The following is a 19,109-nucleotide window of genomic DNA, read 5'->3' as shown; positions in this document are numbered from 1 at the left end:
AGTCATACTATCGCAAACTCGGGTCACGACGACATGATTGTAAGTTGACGTCGTGGTTCAACTCCTGTGAGAGGTTTGGAGGGTGGATGTACGGCCTAGTTTACTTGAACTAATCCGGGCTTCAACTTCCAGCATGATGCTGTTCTCGACTACTACGGCCGCCGGCTCGCAACCTGTTCCAGCGATCGTACAATCAAGATCTTTGAGCTCGAGGGCGAAACTCAACGTCTCATTGAAACGCTTAAGGGGTGTGTAAATATCCCACTTCCACCCCTGGCCTAGACAACAATCGGGAGCTACGTATGTCGTGCTAATCATGGATGCCGCAGACACGAGGGAGCAGTATGGTGCGTCGCATGGGCGCACCCTAAGTACGGCAACATTCTAGCATCGGCAGGATATGATGGCAAGGTGCTCGTGTGGAGGGAACAGGCGGGCTGGCAGAAGATATTCGATTTTGCCTTGCACAAGGCGTCTGTGAACATTGTATCCTGGTCACCACACGAGTCGGGCTGCCTGCTGGCATGCGCCTCGTCTGATGGCAACGTCAGTGTTCTCGAGTTCAGAGACAACAACTACGACCATAGCACCTTTCAGGCGCATGGGCTTGGCGTCAACTCTGTCTCGTGGGCCCCAGCTACGGCACCGGGGAGCATTGTGGGCAGTTCCCCCGGACCCGGGTCGACGGGCGCTCGACGATTTGCCACTGGAGGTTGCGACAACCTCGTCAAGATCTGGTCCTTCGACTCGACATCCCAGGCTTACAAGCTGGAGGGCGATGCTCTGCAGGGCCACACGGACTGGGTGCGCGATGTCGCCTGGTCCCCGACTGTGCTTCAGAAGTCATACATTGCATCAGCTTCGCAGGATAAAACAGTCCGTATCTGGACGTCCGACTCCTCTGCCCAAGGCCAGTGGGCCTGCAAAGTTCTAAGCTTCGACTCAGCTGTGTGGCGAGTGAGCTGGTCGCTGAGTGGAAATGTGTTGGCAGTGAGCGGAGGCGATAACAAGGTGACGCTTTGGAAGGAGAACCTGAGGGGCGAGTGGGAATGCGTGAAGAGCATTGAAGAGTAACTTGTGAAACACACATCAATAGAGCAAGGCATAGCTACACGTTCGAACTGACCTGCTTCACTTCGCATGGGCAGGTAGTATTGCGGTAAAAACCCCAATAGGGGTTGTTGTATGCCAGTACGTGATCCAGACCTGTGTGGTCCCGAATGACAGCCGCCTTATCTGCGAACCGGGAAGGGGGGCGTTTAAATGGCATGAGAGGCCAGTTCATATCGCCCTGTTCCTTCCTCTATGTATTTCGCAGAGTCACCAGAAATACCCCTACCAACAGAAATGACCAGTCAACAGCCGGTGTTGTTGCCAACGACGGGTGTGCAGTGTGACCAGGGACACCCTCTGATGTCGATCCCATGGTTCGTTCGAGCACGAATATTTCACCTGTTGAATCAGATGTCATGAATAATCTGCCCATTCTGTCCCAGGCCAGACCAAAGGGTCGAGAACACTGGCTGGGGCAGTCGTTGAGGTCTGCATTGTACATGACATTATAGACGGCATTCGTGCTATTCGCTAGCTTTTTGGGGGAGCCTTGGTCGAAAACATTACTAGATAGAGCATAGCCGACCGCTTTTTCGCGGTTCCCTAATAGGTAAGTCAGCAGGCCATTCAGTCATGCCTTTTTCGTAAGCCATACAGCTGCCGTGAAACGTGACAAAAGCCTCCGATCCATCTGGCGTGAACACGATGTCCAGAGGTGCCGAGTGTGCCTGAAAGGTCAGGTGCTGTGTATTGAGTACTGCAACCTGATGTATCGTCTGCGCGGTCGTTGGAGGCTTCAAATTGGTCTCCAGTGCTCATGTTACCAAGTCTTGGGAAGCCATCCGTCGACCATAATGCTAGACATATGGGATAGCCGTAGTTTGCCTCTTGACTATAAGTCGAGCCATTGAGGAAGCCGTGAAAATACAGCTCCTCTCCAGGGTTGCTAGGGTGTATACCAACACCATCGCGCTCCAGGTTGTCCACGGAGTTCTCCACCGACCACATTCCCCCATCGTCAGGGTGCTCGACGACGCCAACTGAGTTGCGAAGTCCCCATCCTGATATTTTTCCGTCGCGGGAGAAACTGGAAGCTTCCCCGTCAGTAGCAATGCTAGTGACATTGAAAACACGAAGCTGCGAGTGACCAGATGCCCGCCTCAGGGCCATGGCATCTACATTGCCTTCAGAACCCCGTGACACGACGAGCAAGCCTGGAGCTTTGTCGGACACGAGAAGTGTTCGAGAGGTATGTCCTGCATTGTACATGTCCTTAATCACAGTCTTGTTCTTTTCGCTAACCTTGCCATTAGTGGCATCGTAGACCCATGCGAATACCTTGTCTGGTGTCGAGGCATACAGTGTTCGTCCATCGTTGGACAATGCGATGCCGTGGTTGAGCTGGACAACGGCCACGCGCATGTCAATCGAGCAAACTGCCACAAGACTTGATGAGTTGACTGACCTCAGGAGACTCCACGATCATGCTCCCGGTCTTTGCGTACATGCATGTGCCACCCTCGTCCTCGAGTAGTAGCCGCTTGATACCAACGCCGGAGCCAACGACGAGAAGTGCGCCGTTGCTATCGAACAAAATGCTTCGCGGCTTGGACAGCTCGCTGGCCACGATACCAAAGGACCAGCCGTCCGCAACGACGGGCCGACTCCGCGAGGTTGTAAGACTATTGCTGCAGCTCTGTGCGTATACTACCCGTGACACAAAAGGTTTCGACAGCAAGGTAAAGAGGCAGCAAAGCGAATCTCATTCTTTCAAGAAAAAAAAAACACAGTGAGCTGATTGGGAGTCGAGAAATCTTAAACGTGCGAGGCAGATGGACCAAGTGGTGCAAACGGAAAATTCAGGGACAGTTATTATGTACCTGAGTAATACTTGAAGCTGGTGAGCGTAATCATCATCACAAGATCTCGTTCTACCACCTTGGAGATGCTCGCCTAGCCACAAGACCCTAGTCCGAAAGCAGAACCCACCTTTGCTGCTTGATCTTGCCTCATATCAACTCGAGCCCTGGTTCACCAGCCATTCGCACACACACAAAAGAATTACATGGCACAATGCTCAGTCTCGTATGTGCATGCCAATTACCCTGCAGCCGACAGTGTGTGCTTACTCATAGGCTTGTCACGTCGAGAAACGAGTCCATTATTAGGACGTGATGATTCAAGAATAGCAATCATGGTGCTCGTAGACGCCGCTTGCGCCTCACCCACACGGCATTGTAGTGCAGCAGGTGCAATACAACCACGGACATTTGTAGATACATTATCGACGATCGTCTTTCCTCGTCCATACTGAAACCTCCCGCCGCCCTCTCTCACCTGTCCAACAGAAAGCTTATCGCTAGCAACAAAAGAAGGAACTGAGGCGGACCACGATTGGTAGTCCCCCTCTATCGTGGTTCAACGAAGGCCAATAACACTCATTTCCAGGGTCCAGACACGCCTGATCCACACCTTGAGCTTTCCCTCGACACCCTCAACATCCTCAAGCTCGACACCTTCCCACCAGCACCTCCTAGCAGGTTTCCGCCAAAAAAGGAGGAGTTTCTGAGCCATACCAACCGCGTTGCTGCCCATCTCACTGCCCCTGATGTCACTACGCAGGCGTGCCAGAGCAAGGCTGCATACCACCGCCTTGTTGGGCTCTCCCGCCCGGTGACCCCATGAATCATCATGATTAAACCCGCTGCTTTCCTGTCAGCAAGAATCACGCAACAAGCCGTCGCGTGGTGAACGTACCCAGCTGTCAGCATCTCAATAAGGTGGGCCTCGGTCGTACCCGGCTCATCGCTCCGCTTCAGCCCAGAGAAGATCCCCCCCTGACTCAGTAACGCCTTGGCAGCGGCTCTTTTGATCTCGATCATCTCAAGTTGCCCGACATCCGGACGAGGAGGAATGACATAAAAGTCGAGGTCTTCTCGCAAGACTATGATTCCAGCCCGCCGAGAAGCGTCGTCTCGGGATCCCAATGGCTCAAGAGGCACAGCGTCGCCATCCTGCGAAGCATTGGGCGACGATTCCATGGGAATTGATTGGGCCACATTGCGAAAGAAGTCCAGCATGTACTGCAGCGATACAGGATCATACTAAGCCACCATGTCAGCTCCTTACACTCGCGCCAACTCAAGTGGCAAGCTCAGACAAGTCGTGCTCCAGTCGGGTAGGCTACACGTACATCAACCTGGACAGCATCCCCATCTGCAAACCCACCCATTTGCCCCTCTGGGAATAGTCCATTGGGGAACAAGGATAGTAGAACAAACTCTGGCAAAGTCAGAAGCTCATCTCGAGACAAAACGAATCTTGTGCCTCTAATTGATTGATCAGTCACGGGTCGATGGCGCGCAACGGGATAAAAGAAAGCGTACCGGAGATCCATCGTGATAGTCTCGTCCGCACCAACATCTTGAATGGATTAGTAGCATTCTAGACGGTCACGGCTAACATTTTCAAAGCTCACCTCCGATAGCGTTGACGGGCGGTCCGCCCTGCTGCACCTGGGTAATAATGCTCGATGCACCCCCGGCAGTCGCCATCACGAACGTGAAAGACGGGAGGGGACTGGGTCCCTCCGAGTAAGCGGGTGGCGGTTCGGTTTCGTCGTACTTCGAGCAGACGTCCCGTGGTGTATCTGGTAGATGAAGCGCTCGCTTGGTTGTCTCTGCAGGTGCTTCGTGGGAGAAGGGCCGGTCGATTTGAGGGTCTGTCGAATGCAACCCTGTAGACACGTAGGCCGGAGCCGCCGAGAAACCTTCAGCGAGAGATGTTTCTGTAGGATGACTCGAGAAGTCTACAGTGTTCGTCCGTAAGTTGTCGGTTTCACGACAGGCGTAAATGGATGAAAAAAGGGGCGGCCTGGAGGAGGAGGAAGACGCCACAGGCACCCGATACTGGGGAGGCGGGGAGCTTGTCCGGTTGACTGGTCGCGAGTTGAAAGAATCCAGATCTTCGATGGGCTCGATGGTGATGCTTGGATGGAGAGGGACGGGCCGTCCTGTATATCTGGGGGTTGAGAAACGTTGTCGGGAAGATTAATAATAGCCAGACAAACGTTGACTATGTGTAGCGGGATTGCAACACAATTTCAGCTTTGAACGGATGGGAGCCCGTCTTGTGTCGAGAGCCAACGACTCCTTTGTGCCGAATCGAGCTACCATAGAGTTAGTTAGCTGGTGGTCAAGTGGCTTGTCATCCAAATTTCGGAGTGTGGGTGGTCGCACATATGAGAACGATATCGACGATCAGAGTGGACAATTCTGGGGCGTCGAGCTAGTGTTTATGTGTTTCCGACAGGAAAGCCGAGTGGTTGATGGGCGAGGTTGGAAGGCGGATTCTTGATGATAGCGGATGGGAGGACACGAGAGAGAGCAGGCATACTTCGGCACAGTTGGCGTCTGCTGTGTTGCAGGCACTAAGGTGAATGGGCAACAGCCATAAAAGACTAGGCGTCCACAAATGGCCGACATTCACCGCCCAACCCCGGCCGGCGGCTAATTAATACCGCCTAACGTGCCTCCTCATTTAACCCCCCTGTCTACCCCACCAGTCCTAACTTCTGGTGTCCCAGTTTGCTAGGATGACAGACAAACAAAGAATTCAAAGACTAATAAAGTGCTTGGGTATTAGTTGTAAGCTGTCGCAGTATCATAAAGCTACTCCAGACAAAGAGTTGCGACCTCAAGTGTCACGAAGGCGGGAATCGTTTCACTCGTACATTCACATAGGCGTATGTATTCTTCTGGTATTGCCGAATGTTCGAGTTCTGTCTAGTCATGATCACTTTCGTCGCCAAATATGGCTCTGAAGACGTCTTGGTCCGGTTTTTTGTCCGTCGTACCATCACTGTTCAGGCCTGCCGCTGCCGCTGCCACAGCCGTGGTCCCAAGTGCCTGAAGTGAAGAGCCACAGTTGCTGGTAGGCTCAGAAGGTCCCGCTGACAGGAGTCTGTTAATGTTCTCAGTGCTCAGTAGTTCCTCTTTGCGATCATCTAGAAACTGCCCTGTGTCTAGAGATGACAGGGTGACAGTAGGTCGAGCCTGCGACGGTTCGAGGCTAACAGGGTTGGGGTCTCGAAATGGCACGTTGAACCTTTTGCAAAGAAGTCTGGTGGGGAAGAAATCCTGCTCCGATCTTGTCAGCTGCCCATAGAGTCCCAATTGAGCTGCTTGTTCTGCACCATCCAGCGGTTGAGAATCGTTGGGTAACGATGACCGTCTGCCAGATTCGACCGTATTCATGGAATCGGACGACATATGGGTGTGAGTAGATGTTGTAAATCGTGTTGCCATGATGCCTGTCATGGGTCTGAATAACTGAGCACAGCCGTAAAACTCCTCTTGCTCTTGAGCGAACTCTCTCCAGCTCAGCGAGTCAGGCTTCGCTGGATAATCAGAGATCAAGCCCGCAGAATGTGTCAGGTACGCTCTGTATCGTGACTGTTTTGCTTCGTCATCCGCATATGGCCCCCGAGCACTTTTGCCCCTTTCGATGGCAATGACGGCCGTCTCCTTGTCTAACACTGGAAGCCCCCGACGCGTGTTAGAGCCTTCGTGACAGTCTTTGCTGCTTTGAGCCAGTAGGGCTTCGCCACCAGCGGGTGGTAGATTTGTTCGACCCGAGGCTGCCACGAGGCGCTCGCGGGCTGCGTTAGACAGGAAGTCGAATATGGACTTCCCCGGCAACGGAGCCTCCCCTAGAGCAAGAGCACGAGACCGGGGGTTGTGGGGAGTTGAGTTCCGTGCACTTGAAAGTACGTTAAGCATGCCAGCCGGAGCCTCACCTGCCTCACATGACTGGTGCTTAGATGATCTCCATCCTTGGGGGACAGATGGGAGATCAGAGGCTGTAACGGAAGAACCGAAGGATTCGGAAGAAACCGATATGTTGCCCAGCACAAACCCCGGGAGTGGTGATGAACCATCTCGACAAAGTCGGCCATCCCTTTGCTTGAGTATTGTCGATTGTGACTTGAATGCTGGCTTAGAGCCAAGGGCCGGGTTTGCCAAGACTGTACCTGACGACAACTTCTTTTTCTTCCTCTTCTTCAAGCCCGTCAGAGTCCTAGTTCGAGAAATCTTAGGTGCCATCTGATAGCCATCATCATCATCAGAACCGTTATCATTGAGCATACCGAACCCCATGCCACCACCCTGGCCTTTTGTGTCCTTAGACCTGCCAGCCATCAGGGAGCGGCTGGACCCCGTCATCCCAAAACCGTCGAGGTTGAGCACATCTTCCTCACTCATTCGGCGAGTAAAGCCGGCGGGCTCGTGCGTGCAATGAGCGGACATGGCTCCATATCCGAGGCCGTGGTGGTCGATCTTGCGGATGACACCCACGACGGCAACGTCATCAGGCGCAAAAAGGTGCGATTCTGGCACGTGCGTGCTGAGGGCTTCGGTATCGTGCAGTCGTGCTGGGCGACGCACCTTAGGTCCGATACCTTGACCTTCCCTCCACCCCATCTTCATCAGTAAGCCGAGGCCTAATGAAGCGTCCCCATGAGATATCAGATCCGACAGTCCTCTGCCAAAAGCTCTTGCGTTCCCCCCCACTGCGCTGGCAGTGAACGCTTCGGACAGTTGTATCTTCTCGTCTTCTAGCGCTGCTTCGCGGTCCTCGTCGTCCATGAAGTCCTCCGGTCGTTGTGGCTGGGCCCCAGGAATATCCTTGTGACGAGCACTTCGACTCGAGACAAACGTTCCAGGAGTCCATCCTTCCTTAGATCCGACTGTATTATAGTATCCTGCACTCCAGCCTCCGGTGAATGCGCCGTGGAGTCGCCGTCGGCCTTGCTCATCTCTTACCTCCTGTTTATGAAGAGGAATATATGAGCCATTGTCGGGTACATAGTCGTTGGGTGGAGGTAGAGGCGTGCCAATTAGAACGAATAGAGAACCCTCGGCAGGAAGGTCTGCTTCGTATGTCGTGCGGGATCTTTTGTGTGACATGGAGAAAATGGAAGCCCGCTGTGTGTTGGATTCGTTGCAAAACGATGGAAAATGCCTAGAGTACACGGCTCGGAGGTCGATGCACCTAGTGTTGCGATGGATATATCAATGAGGTCCAAGGCTTGGAGGTAACTAGTTTATCGATAAGCATACGGTTGGGTCTGCTTGATGGTGGTGGATGGGGCTACCCCGAGTGGGTCTACCTAAGGTACAGTGGGGCGACAAAAGAAAGGACAGACCTCCATTTTACACCAAAACATATAGTTTTCTAACCTCTCCAGCTTATTATATGAAATAGGTTAAGTAATAATAATAATAATACTATTAGAAACTTACTAGATCTATACTATATTAAGATATTATACTTATAGGCCTAGTACTTACTTAGATATATAGACTTAAAGCTAAAGTAGTAAAGTTCTTAAAATTAAAAAACTTAATAATAAGTTTTAAGATCTAAGATTAATACTACTAAGTAGAGAAGTTATTACTTAATATAATAGAAAAGCTAGCTATAGCTAGTTCCTATAATTAATAAAATTAATATTAATAGAGTAGAAGAAGTTACTTAACTTTAAGCCTTAGTTACTTATATAATATAGAAGATATTAATAATTTAAATAATAGAGATTATAGATTTAGTAAAGCTCTAATAGTATTATTACTATTATTATTTAATCTACTTTATAGATCAAGTTAGAGAGGTTAGAAAACTATATATTTTAGTGTAAAATGGAGCTCCGTCGTTTCTTTTGTCGTATGACTGTAGTCAGCACCTCTCTAGTAGGCCTTCAGAACTACCTACCTACCTTAGGTAGGTACAGGGAAGGGAGGGAGATTTGAACTCTGTCAGCAGCACCCGCTGCCTGGGTGTGTAATTACCCCGTGACTGTAGTCCCCAAGGTGCAAATGTGGTACAGGATCATGGGAACCAGAAGTTATGCCAGCCGTATGCACTCTTGGCACCATTATCACTTCTCTGGCCTGAAGTCTCTGGCTCTTGCCAAGCAGGCCAGGGGGTTCGCCTCTCTACATTACATACGCCACCTATTCGGCATCGCAATTTCCCAACCTGCCCCCTTTCCCCTCTCTCCCTCTGAAGCCAAGTCTCGTGTGTTGAGCGAGGGAAGCTGTCTACTTTGTAAATTGCCAGCGTCTGAACGTGGCCCAGTTTCTAAAGATACAACAGGAGCCGGCAGAGAAAGAAATAAAAAACCCCAACCCAACGCGGCTTCCCTCTACAATCGAGGTGCTGGATCGATCTTTGGCGCGTGTTGTTTTAGCGTACAGCAAGCAGCCTCCTAGGTATCTATGCAGCAACCAAGGTGAATGAATGGGTAGGCCTGGCTTGAATAGATGATACCTACTCCAGTCTCATTATTCGAATCTGACCCGACGAGATTCCGAGTTCTGTTTATGCTCCCGTCATCCTTATCGTAAATCTCCCTCGGAGTAAGTAGCAATAGTATGGACCTGTGCCTATCCGATTGAAACCTGATGGAAAGATCCCGCTAGACCCATCCATAAAGGGTGGCAGGATGTGGAGGTGTCTTCTTCCTCAGAGATAGTAGTACCATGTACCTTGGTGGGGCGCGCTACCTTTGCCAGCCCGTACCCCCAGCCACACGCGCGAGTAAAGCAGGCAGTGGCAGGTAGTGTGTTACGACAACCTGTCTACCCCTTCTCCATTCTGCCTCTGTTGCTCTCTTTCACTGCATGTCTGGTGTCTCCCTCGAGATCTGATTGACATCGCGTTCTCTTGCATTGCGAAGCAATCTCTCCGCCATGACATTTGAATCATCCCATACGACCAACGCGGAAAACTTTGCACAGCTGCCCCCTCAAAAAAGTCAACACCAGGCATCGCGCTCGTACTCCACTCGCTCCCGCCAGCCTCCTGTCGTCCCTACTTCAAGCGGGCAGCCTTTGCAACGAGCTGCTTCGACTTCGACTTCGATAACCAGCCGCCACCAGCGTCATCCCAGCTCACAATCTCACTCTCGACAACCTTCAGCAACGCGCCCAATTCAAGACGTCCTTGCTCACCATGAGTATGATCGGGAAACAACAAACGTAGCCACATATTCCATGCGGAGCTCAGCCAGAGACAAGGATAGAGACAGAGACAGCGAGCAGACGCCTTCTGCCCCTCGAGGAGATCATACCCGCCCTCAGCGCCGAAGCAGCACCAAATCCACAACCAACAATCGCCGTCAGATGCAGCACGAGATGGCTGCCAATAGTACTGTCGCTAACTCAGGTGGCCCCACGCCTGTCTCTGACTCCAGAGGGCCTAGTTCCTCGACTACAAAGCAAGGACGAGGTCGAACAACCATCCCGACATCATCAGGCAAATGGATCTTAGGTAAAACCATTGGGGCCGGCAGCATGGGCAAAGTCAAGTTGGCTCGCAAGGAAGATGGCCCTGAACAGGTGCGCCCGCTGAAACTCACTCCGCTATCCCTAGTGTTCACGAGAATCAGAAGGATACTAATGATGGTGAACATGCAGGTAGCTTGCAAGATCATTCCTCGTGGATCAACGGAAGACGGCCACCACAGCCGTGCAGACAAAGAACGCGCAGACCAATCGAAAGAGATCCGTACAGCCAGAGAAGCGGCCATTGTCACCCTACTGAACCACCCACATGTCTGTGGCATGCGTGACGTAGTTCGAACCAACTACCACTGGTACATGCTCTTCGAGTACGTCAACGGTGGCCAGATGCTCGACTACATCATATCCCATGGCAAGCTCAAAGAAAAGCAAGCACGCAAGTTCAGTCGGCAAATCGCCAGTGCCCTCGATTATTGCCATCGGAACAGCATCGTCCACCGTGACCTCAAAATCGAGAACATTTTGATAAGCAAGAATGGTGACATCAAGATTATCGACTTCGGCCTGAGTAACTTGTTTGCACCCAGGGGCCACCTCAAGACATTTTGTGGCAGCCTGTACTTCGCCGCCCCAGAGCTACTTCAGGCTCGGGCTTATACCGGCCCCGAGGTGGACGTCTGGAGTTTCGGTATTGTCCTTTACGTCCTGGTTTGTGGTAAAGTCCCCTTCGACGACCAGAGTATGCCTGCGCTCCATGCAAAGATCAAGAAAGGACTTGTAGATTATCCAAACTGGTTATCCAGCGGTGAGCCTGCGCAATTGCCCTAACTATGACCACACAAGGTTGTGCTGACCCAGACCTTCCTATGCAGATTGTAAGCACCTTTTGTCGCGTATGCTTGTGACCGACCCAAAACAGCGGGCGGCTATGCCTGAAGTCATGAGCCACCCCTGGATGCTCAAAGGTTATGGAAGTCCGCCAGATAACTACCTACCTTTGCGAGAACCTCTGACGCTACCTCTAGAGCCCGAGGTCATCACTGCAATGACGGGATTCAACTTTGGGTCGCCCGACAACATCAAGGCTCAGCTCACCCGGACCATTGAGTCTGAGGAATATCAGCGAGCAGTACGGACATACCAGCGAGAGAAGGAGCTTCCCCAGCCTACAAGGGACGTAGAGAAGAGGCGGGGGTTCGGTTTCGATTTCTACAAACGGCGCAACTCAGGCACAAGTCGGGACACGCTCACTGCCCCAAGCTCTGAGGGTCTGCAGCTAGGCAGTGACCCCCTCAATGCATTTAGCCCACTGGTATCGATTTACTACCTGGTACGAGAAAAACAAGAGCGCGATCGTATCGAGCTCCACCCTGGGCAGGTCAGCCAGCCAGCGCAAACACCCCTCCAACAGAAGGAGGGTAAGGACAAAGAGTCTGCAAAAGACCACAACCCGCCGCAAATAACACCGCCTCAAGCAGCCCACACTAATACGGCTGCATACGAAATGCCTGGCGAGAGGGCGACTGGTGGGCGGTCCCGCCCTCGCGCACGAACGCATGGGGAAGACGACGAACCGGAAGCCTTGGTACGCGCACAACTGTCCCCAGCCATTGCTCAGCCTAGTGAACCGTACTCTGATGGACCGCCCAAGAAGGAGAGCACAGCGGCAGGCATTTTGAGACGGTTCAGCACTCGCAGACGTCGGGAACCAGAGCGGCTGGACAAAGACCGGTCGCATCCTCCTGTTGTTCAAGTCCGCTCGCCTTCAGAGGCGCCATCAGCCCCTCGCAAGAGCTTCAGCATACGAAGGAGTCGGAGGGATCACGATGAACCCAGCGACTCTGGTCTCCGCTCTGATGACAGCCAGCCACAGCACAAAGACCTCCTCAGTCCTCCGCCTTCCGCTGGAGGGCATTTCGGCTCCCGACGCAAAGGCTTGGGTAGATCGACTAGCGTTAACTCGGCTGATCTCCGACGCCGTGACTCAAGTCGCGGCTCAAAGGAACCGCCACCTACTAGCGGATCAGACAGATCTGCTACTGACGATAAACCGCGGTCGGAGCAAAGATTTGTCGGGCAGTCGCGATCCATATCTTTGAGGGCGAAATCGTTGGGCCATGCCAGGCGCGAGAGCATCCAACAGCGGCGTCTTCGAAGGGAAGAGGCCCGTGAAGCAAATGTTCCGGAGGAGACAGATCAGGAGGCTGGGGACCACAGCGGTGTGTCCACTGAGAGGCTGGACAGCTCTGACCTTGCCAAGCCAGTGTTTCTCAAAGGTCTTTTCAGCGTGTCGACAACATCGGGCAAGTCTGTTCCTGAGATCCGTACCGACATCAGAAGGGTCCTGAGGGGACTTGGCGTGGACTATACTGAGATTAAGGGCGGCTTTGCGTGTCGACACACTCCAAGCATTGATCTTAAGAAGGTGCAGGACCCCCCAGGTAGTCCTGCCGCACATACGCCAGGTCATCGAAGGCGATTCAGTTTCGGCGGCATGATCGCGAGTGCCGATCGAGAGCGCGATGATTCTCGAGATGCGCCGGCCACACCCAGGACTGCTGGCAGAGCCGGTGATCACAGCTATTCAAACTCTGACGTTTCTGAGGACAGCGTGTCCAGAGAGCTTCCTAGCTCGTCTAGACGGGCTCCCGGCGAGACAAGCACACAAGTACAGAGTGATCTCGGAGGTGACATGGTCCTTGAGTTCGAGATCTTCATCGTCAAAGTCCCCCTTCTGTCGCTCCACGGCATACAATTCAAGCGTCTGGTCGGCAATACCTGGCAATACAAAAACATGGCAGACCAGATACTGAGAGAGCTCCGTCTCTAGCCTGTCTCGGGCTTGCGGGCAGGACACGGCTGGTAAAGGGGGGGCAGGCAGGAAGGTTGGGTGTGGTTTTCGTATGGGACTGCTGAGGACTGGTCGATTCGTTCCCTCGTTTTCTTCCGTGTTATTATCGTCCACCATAGCGCGCGTTTTTGTACCGATGTTGATAGCAGCATGCATGATAAGTCTGGATGTTTGAGGTCCCCGACATGACGTGTGCTTGTCTACCAATCCTGGAAGGTCTACCCCGATCAACTACATTTTCGTGCCACCCTTTTCTTCTCCTGTCCCCTTCGTGTATGGATTACTTAAGTCGAAATACAAGTATGTAAGTGCAAATAAAGCAAGTGAACGTGTCGGATAGTTCACAGTTCTGGCACTTGGCGGCCGTTTTGCCGTCAGTACGTCAAAGGAGCAGCAATCAAGCACAGTAATCTTGAAGTAAATACCTGGATGGATTTCTGCTGGGCCCACAAGGTGCAAGATCTCATACACCGTACTGTTTATTACTCCTGATTGTGATAACTTTGGGGCGTTCAGGACATCCGCACTTGACTCACCTTGATATGGGAAGCAAGCGGACAAGCAAACATACTTTCTTCGGCCAAAGTCCACTATCAGGGTGGGTGGCGCCAGGCGGGCGGCGCCTCTGTCTACGTGCGACTCGCCTGATTAGTAAGGTAAACAACTGACACTTATATGACGCCTGGGCCTGGGAGATTAATGGACTTGCAGCCCAACGGGGCTATGCAGTAGTCGATGAGCCACTATGCCGGATTTCCAGCTAATGTCCATTGTTATTACATATTCCAGTCAATACAGCAACAACTGAACCCCCATACTTCAGGTCTTCACGTTTTTCTGGGCCGACCTTGGGGCAGATTACTTTCAGCCAATCAAACGGTCTCGTAAGAGTCACAGACAATTGCCTAGGCTCTTCGCCCTAGGTTTCCGCCCGCTCCCAACAACCACCACTGCTCGAACCTCAACCACCAGCCAGCAGCCTCGCCAACGTTTCAACCCTGTCTGCCTGTGACGAACGTCCATAGCTCTCGCTGCGACCCGAAGATTACACCAGTGTCATATTTCTCCCAGAGAACCATAATTACGTCTCAAATTGCCGACAGCACCCAACCTGACTATTCGAGAGTCGCGGTCGCCTACATTCCCGTCAACCAGACTAAGGGTGCTACCATCATCACATCCCTCGCCGACGACACGTAAGACGCGTAACGCGACGTCAGCAACAAGGTTCTGGCGTATGGTCCAGTGATCTTCTTTCGAGGGCAGGATTGACCCAAGATCAGCAGCATTTCCTGCGAAGCGACTTGAACTTATATACGCGGGTCAACCTTCAGTCATCCGCTATCCATCTACGCAAAGCATTCTAAAAGATTGCCGACATCAGTCTTTGACTACCCATCAACAGTTAGCAAGACTTACCGTGACAAAAATGATGCCCGCGCCCCACGTTTACGGTCACCACCAATTTAACCCACAGGCTGACGCTTCTTGGATGCACCAGCCCCCGGGCCATCACCAACATGCCCAACAGACTGCTGCCGCCGCAGCGTCAGCAGCGCAACAGCAACACTACAACCGCCTTACTGGTGCTCACAACAATGTAGCCTCGCTTGCCAGTACACATGGTCAGGATACGGGGCACGAAAACATATCCGAAGACAACCGACGCACAATGGCCTACATTGCCGATTTATTGAATGAAAGCACGCGTGAGGCGGCTCTGCTCGAGCTGAGCAAGAAGAGAGAGCAGGTACCGGAACTGGCCTTGATACTCTGGCACTCGTTCGGTAAGTCTTCGAGGTCTTGTCGCCTCGATACATTGAGCAAGTGTCCTGATCTATACTCGTCACAGGTGTCATGACATCGTTGCTTCAAGAGATCATCTCCGTCTATACCCTCTTGAATCCGTCTCAACTCACTGCAGCCGCATCGAACCGTGTTTGCAATGCTTTGGCCCTCCTCCAATGTGTGGCCTCCCACAATGATACTCGTAACCTTTTCTTGAGCGGTGAGCAATTCTTAGCACGGCAATACCTAGATACGAGTATGTCATATACTGATGAATGGACGCACAGCACACATTCCTCTTTTTCTCTATCCTTTCCTCAACACTACATCTAAGTCCAGGCCTTTTGAGTACCTCCGTCTGACCTCACTCGGTGTAATCGGGGCCCTCGTCAAGAACGATTCCTCCGAGGTCATCAACTTCCTCCTGACGACCGAGATAATCCCTCTCTGTCTTCGTATCATGGAGACAGGCTCGGAGCTCAGTAAAACAGTGGCCATCTTCATTGTTCAGAAGATTCTTTTGGACGACAGTGGGCTCAACTACATTTGCGCTACCTACGAACGCTTCTACGCAGTCGGCACCGTTCTCAGCAACATGGTCGCTCAGCTAGTTGAGCAGCAGACCGCTCGTTTGCTGAAACATGTCGTTAGATGCTTCCTTCGGTACGTTGAATCAAGCTCAAGGCACCTTCCGTTATAGCGTCTCGCTGACCCAGTGTCGCTAGACTGAGCGACAATGCCCGGGCGCGCGAGGCTTTGCGGCAGTGTCTTCCCGAGCCGCTTCGCGATGCCACGTTCTCCAACGTTCTTCGTGATGATGCAGCTACGAAGAGATGTCTAGCCCAGCTACTCATCAATCTCTCCGACAACGTTGTCGAGTCGAATGCAGCAAGTCATGTAGGGCTATGATGCAGTCGACTTACTTTAGAATCCATGTACAGTATATACGGCGTACGGTGGGTACTGTCCACTTCTGCTGAGGGCACTCTAGCTCTACGGTTTACCAACATAGATATTCCTCACCCTCTCAAGCGCTGTCAGCCAGGGCAAGATTGCTGGTGAGGGGAAGGAAGGAGGCTTAGAAGCGTACTTCTACAGCCATTCAGCTTGTTGTTGCCGTATCTTATTTTGCCTTGGCAAGGAGTATGGCATGGTAAAAGCATTATACCCACGGTTTTGGCGTTGAGGTGTCGGAGGAAAATTACCGTCTGGTTTTTGTCTGGGGTTTCTTCGCATCGAGTGATGGACAGAATAAAGGGACGGGAAGTGTTAAGCTCGAGGCAGAGCGAACGGTGATTAGGAGAAGGGCCATCATTGTAACACTGCTCTTGTAAATGACACGGATAGAATGTACGAAGACAACGATAACATGTCGCGGAGGCCGACTCATGCAACCGTGGATTTCTGACACGCCTGCAACTGGATGCTGCTGGGGATCTGTGAGCGATCATGTCTCCCTAGGCGATGCCATACCCTTGCCCTGGGGACCTACGATGAGAGAATTAATGGCAGGTTGGGGCTGCAGCGCAAAGGTGTGTCTGTAGCAAGAGTCGACCTTGGGTATCGCTTGTCCTACCCGGGATTGGGTTCTTATCCAGGTGCTCAGCCTGCATCAGCTCCCTGCCCGAATCCTTCACACACACCCTCTTATCCCACCCACCTATGCCCCAAGACTCACTCGGCAGGCCCCTGCCTCCGCCTTTTCATCACCCAGGCGGCCAGCGCCGCACCAAAGAATGGCGGTGGAAGCAGGCTACGTGGTCTACCAGTGAGAGTGCAGCGCCCCATGCACACTGCCTACAGATATGTGCAGTCGCACAGGCCGCCAATAAGCAACCAGCAAGCGCGCTTAGATGCAATACCATGTTCAGCCCTACCAACGGCCCCCATTGATTTATCTCTCCTCCTTTCTCCTCAACAGCATCGCCCCCTGAGATCTGTCGTCGTTCCAGTCCAGAACGCACAACACGTCGTGCCAGGGCTTCTTATGAATCAGCTGCACGGCGTCGCCGATCCCTGTTGCTGCGTCTGTTGCTCCATCACTATGATTGCGTTGAAGTGCATCGAACTAGGACCAACACTATGTCATATGTTTCCGAGACCCACGATTGGGCAGGCAGCAAAGTCGGCAAGCCAATGACGTGAAGTAGGTCGGTACAACAGATGGGCCAGTCCGGCGTCCGTCGGACACATTATGCTCCAGAACCACTTCACGTGTGCACCAGCACATGTCACGTCGATATGTGCGCTCGCCTCTGTCCGACTATGATTATCAATCGGCAAACACATGGCACTTGATTTTTTAGCAACGCCGATCAGGCCCAGAAACGTTGAAGAGCTGGCACGCTTCTGACAGCCTGAAAGGTAGCGTGGCTCCTTTGACTGCAAAACCAGCAGCTCGGGAAACAACATGTCTTCCTCGAGTGTTCGCTAACGGCTCGGTTCCAGCTGCGAAACTAGTCAATCCGTTCCGCTGTGGCTTGCGACACTTGTTCTAATTGAGGGTGTGGTTGTGCTCCTCCCACTCTGTTCAAGCTGGCCCGCAGGAGGAGACCCCACACACCCCAGTCTATCGGCCGCTAGGTCGTTTGATCGCAACGGCTGCTCGGATGGAAAGGGATCCTTCGCCGTAGCGAGCGTGCCTGCGGTGCACAGTGCCAATACATATGGGCTATTCGAGCCTCGAGCCTGTTTGTCAACGATGATGAGTGCGGTTGCAACTGCTGCCGGTCCGTGTGCCATTCCTCTCTAGCACACACACCGAGCACAAAAGCTGACTAGCTCCCTGGTGTAGCAAGGGTAAGGTAGCTTCAAGGTCGGGGTTAGACGGCACTGATCGTCCTGGTATATAGTACAATCGAGATGTGCATGTACATGTAGCACTGTTACATTTGTTCCAGGTTTTAACGTTCACACCGCAATCAAAGAGACTGATCTTGCTTGTGGATACGCTTCCCGACACAATGCCAGGGTTTGAACTCGAGTGCCTGGGTTGTTGTGACCTACCTGAGATGCTCAACAATTAGCAGCAGGGTCATTTTCCTTCGATCAAATCATGTGCTTACTCCGGAAAGGCCCGGAGAATGCAGGTGAACATACGCTGATTCGTACAAATGCCCACCATCATCCCTTCTCAAGGGTCATCCGGCTCAAGTTGGGAATGAGGCCCCTCGGTACTCTGGGGCTCATGTTTGCTGTTCATGGGGTGGCTCAGCCGCGTCAGAACCTTAAGGGCAACATCAGCAAGGGTCGAAGACGGAGTCGTCCCGCGAGACTGGTTCACTGGAAAGCGGTTGTCCATGTGTTAGAACCCCGAAGGGGTAGTGTTGCTCTTTGGAGTTAAACCCAAATGTGCATTCTACGGGTGCGAATGACACTTGGGAAACGATCGATCAAGCACGCCTTGTATACTGTCACTGTCTTTCTATCTATTATTCACACTGTCCGGTCGCGTGTAGGGCTGAGGTTGCCAATCTGTCTTCAAGCCGGAGAGATGAGGTGTGCTGTGTTCCACAGCATACCACCAACTCTTATGTAGGATATTGTAATTTGGTGACTTGTGATCATCCGCGTCTGTGCCAACTAAGGTCGTTGCGAGAGCGATGGCTAAACCTGAGATTAGAAGAATCGTGCGGGGCGAAGCCGTGCTCACGCCAGACAGTGATTGCCAGACAAGCAAACACCGATGGCTTTGCTGGCAGGCACGCCCTTGGAGCGACAAGGGGTCGAGCCATGAATCGCTTGTTGGCCACTCGCTTGGTCTTGTCGTCGGTCAAGGTATATTCATTCCGGCAAAGCATGGGCACCTTGTTGATCGCCTTTCATAGGTACCCAGGTACACATCCTTGGTACTCTTCGGTCTTGGGCAAGGTACCTACCTAGCTAGGGAGGCAGCGAAAGCGCCCGTCCAGCTCGTCGAAAATGAGAGCGGCCGCTTGGCCTGTGCTCCATCGGCTAAAGATCCAATCGACTCGTCCCCAGCGACTTCCTCGTGGCTAATTAAAAATAGGCATATTACAAGCACTTGGTTGGAAATCCCGAAGGAGCGGCCAAACTCCATGGATATTGGTAAGGAGCCAGTGAGAGAGAGCGTCAGGCCTGCTTCTCGCCTG

The 19,109-nt window shown here is 52.5% G+C and overlaps 5 protein-coding genes across 5 annotated transcripts; 3 read left to right on the top strand and 2 right to left on the bottom strand.

Annotated features, from left to right (window-relative positions):
- Nucleotides 1-33: 33 nt before the first annotated feature.
- On the top strand, nucleotides 34-1,074 carry VDAG_10111 (transport protein SEC13; the record flags this gene model as incomplete). The annotated part of the gene is made up of 3 exons (XM_009651375.1): nucleotides 34-39; nucleotides 133-248; nucleotides 330-1,074. 3 exons carry the CDS (start codon nucleotides 34-36, stop codon nucleotides 1,072-1,074), a joined length of 867 nt encoding a protein of 288 aa, XP_009649670.1.
- Nucleotides 1,075-1,114: 40 nt separating this feature from the next.
- VDAG_10110 (uncharacterized protein) lies at nucleotides 1,115-2,960 on the bottom strand. The gene is made up of 3 exons (XM_009651374.1): nucleotides 2,519-2,960; nucleotides 1,709-2,454; nucleotides 1,115-1,656 (listed from the first exon to the last, which is right to left on the bottom strand). Exons 1-3 carry the CDS (start codon nucleotides 2,558-2,560, stop codon nucleotides 1,620-1,622), a joined length of 825 nt encoding a protein of 274 aa, XP_009649669.1. The 5' UTR covers nucleotides 2,561-2,960; the 3' UTR covers nucleotides 1,115-1,619.
- A 273-nt stretch (nucleotides 2,961-3,233) lies between these two features.
- On the bottom strand, nucleotides 3,234-8,021 carry VDAG_10109 (G patch domain-containing protein; the record flags this gene model as incomplete). Its single annotated transcript, XM_009651373.1, has 7 exons — nucleotides 3,234-3,757; nucleotides 3,811-4,157; nucleotides 4,247-4,382; nucleotides 4,440-4,476; nucleotides 4,532-5,065; nucleotides 5,123-5,221; nucleotides 5,909-8,021. 7 exons carry the CDS (start codon nucleotides 8,019-8,021, stop codon nucleotides 3,472-3,474), a joined length of 3,552 nt encoding a protein of 1,183 aa, XP_009649668.1. The 3' UTR covers nucleotides 3,234-3,471.
- A 1,734-nt stretch (nucleotides 8,022-9,755) lies between these two features.
- Nucleotides 9,756-13,188, top strand: VDAG_10108 (protein kinase kin1; the record flags this gene model as incomplete). The annotated part of the gene is made up of 3 exons (XM_009651372.1): nucleotides 9,756-11,066; nucleotides 11,278-11,323; nucleotides 11,384-13,188. The coding sequence occupies exons 1-3, from the start codon at nucleotides 9,807-9,809 to the stop codon at nucleotides 13,186-13,188; spliced, it is 3,111 nt and encodes a 1,036-aa protein (XP_009649667.1). The 5' UTR covers nucleotides 9,756-9,806.
- An 860-nt stretch (nucleotides 13,189-14,048) lies between these two features.
- Nucleotides 14,049-16,367, top strand: VDAG_10107 (cell differentiation protein rcd1). Its single transcript, XM_009651371.1, has 5 exons — nucleotides 14,049-14,444; nucleotides 14,493-14,996; nucleotides 15,062-15,217; nucleotides 15,285-15,660; nucleotides 15,723-16,367. The coding sequence occupies exons 2-5, from the start codon at nucleotides 14,639-14,641 to the stop codon at nucleotides 15,904-15,906; spliced, it is 1,074 nt and encodes a 357-aa protein (XP_009649666.1). The 5' UTR covers nucleotides 14,049-14,444; nucleotides 14,493-14,638; the 3' UTR covers nucleotides 15,907-16,367.
- Nucleotides 16,368-19,109: the final 2,742 nt, after the last annotated feature.

Source organism: Verticillium dahliae, genomic scaffold, assembly GCF_000150675.1.
Source record: "Verticillium dahliae VdLs.17 supercont1.31 genomic scaffold, whole genome shotgun sequence".
Classification (NCBI taxonomy): Eukaryota; Fungi; Ascomycota; class Sordariomycetes; order Glomerellales; family Plectosphaerellaceae; genus Verticillium; species Verticillium dahliae.
The sequence above is the reverse complement of the archived record's forward strand: the minus strand, read 5'-3'. Positions and strand labels throughout refer to the sequence as shown.

Bases quoted from the DNA above. Each gene is read 5' to 3' on its own strand.
- VDAG_10110 (XM_009651374.1), bottom strand. From the start codon at position 2,560: ATGTACGCAAAGACCGGGAGCATGATCGTGGAGTCTCCTGAG. The intron at 2,455-2,518 runs GTCAGTCAACTC...GCCGTTGTCCAG, and splicing joins TGATCGTGGAGTCTCCTGAG to CTCAACCACGGCATCGCATT. The intron at 1,657-1,708 runs GTATGGCTTACG...CTTACCTATTAG, and splicing joins TGTCACGTTTCACGGCAGCT to GGAACCGCGAAAAAGCGGTC.
- VDAG_10107 (XM_009651371.1), top strand. From the start codon at position 14,639: ATGATGCCCGCGCCCCACGTTTACGGTCACCACCAATTTAACCCACAG. The intron at 15,218-15,284 runs GTGAGCAATTCT...ATGGACGCACAG, and splicing joins TCGTAACCTTTTCTTGAGCG to CACACATTCCTCTTTTTCTC. The intron at 15,661-15,722 runs GTACGTTGAATC...CAGTGTCGCTAG, and splicing joins GTCGTTAGATGCTTCCTTCG to ACTGAGCGACAATGCCCGGG.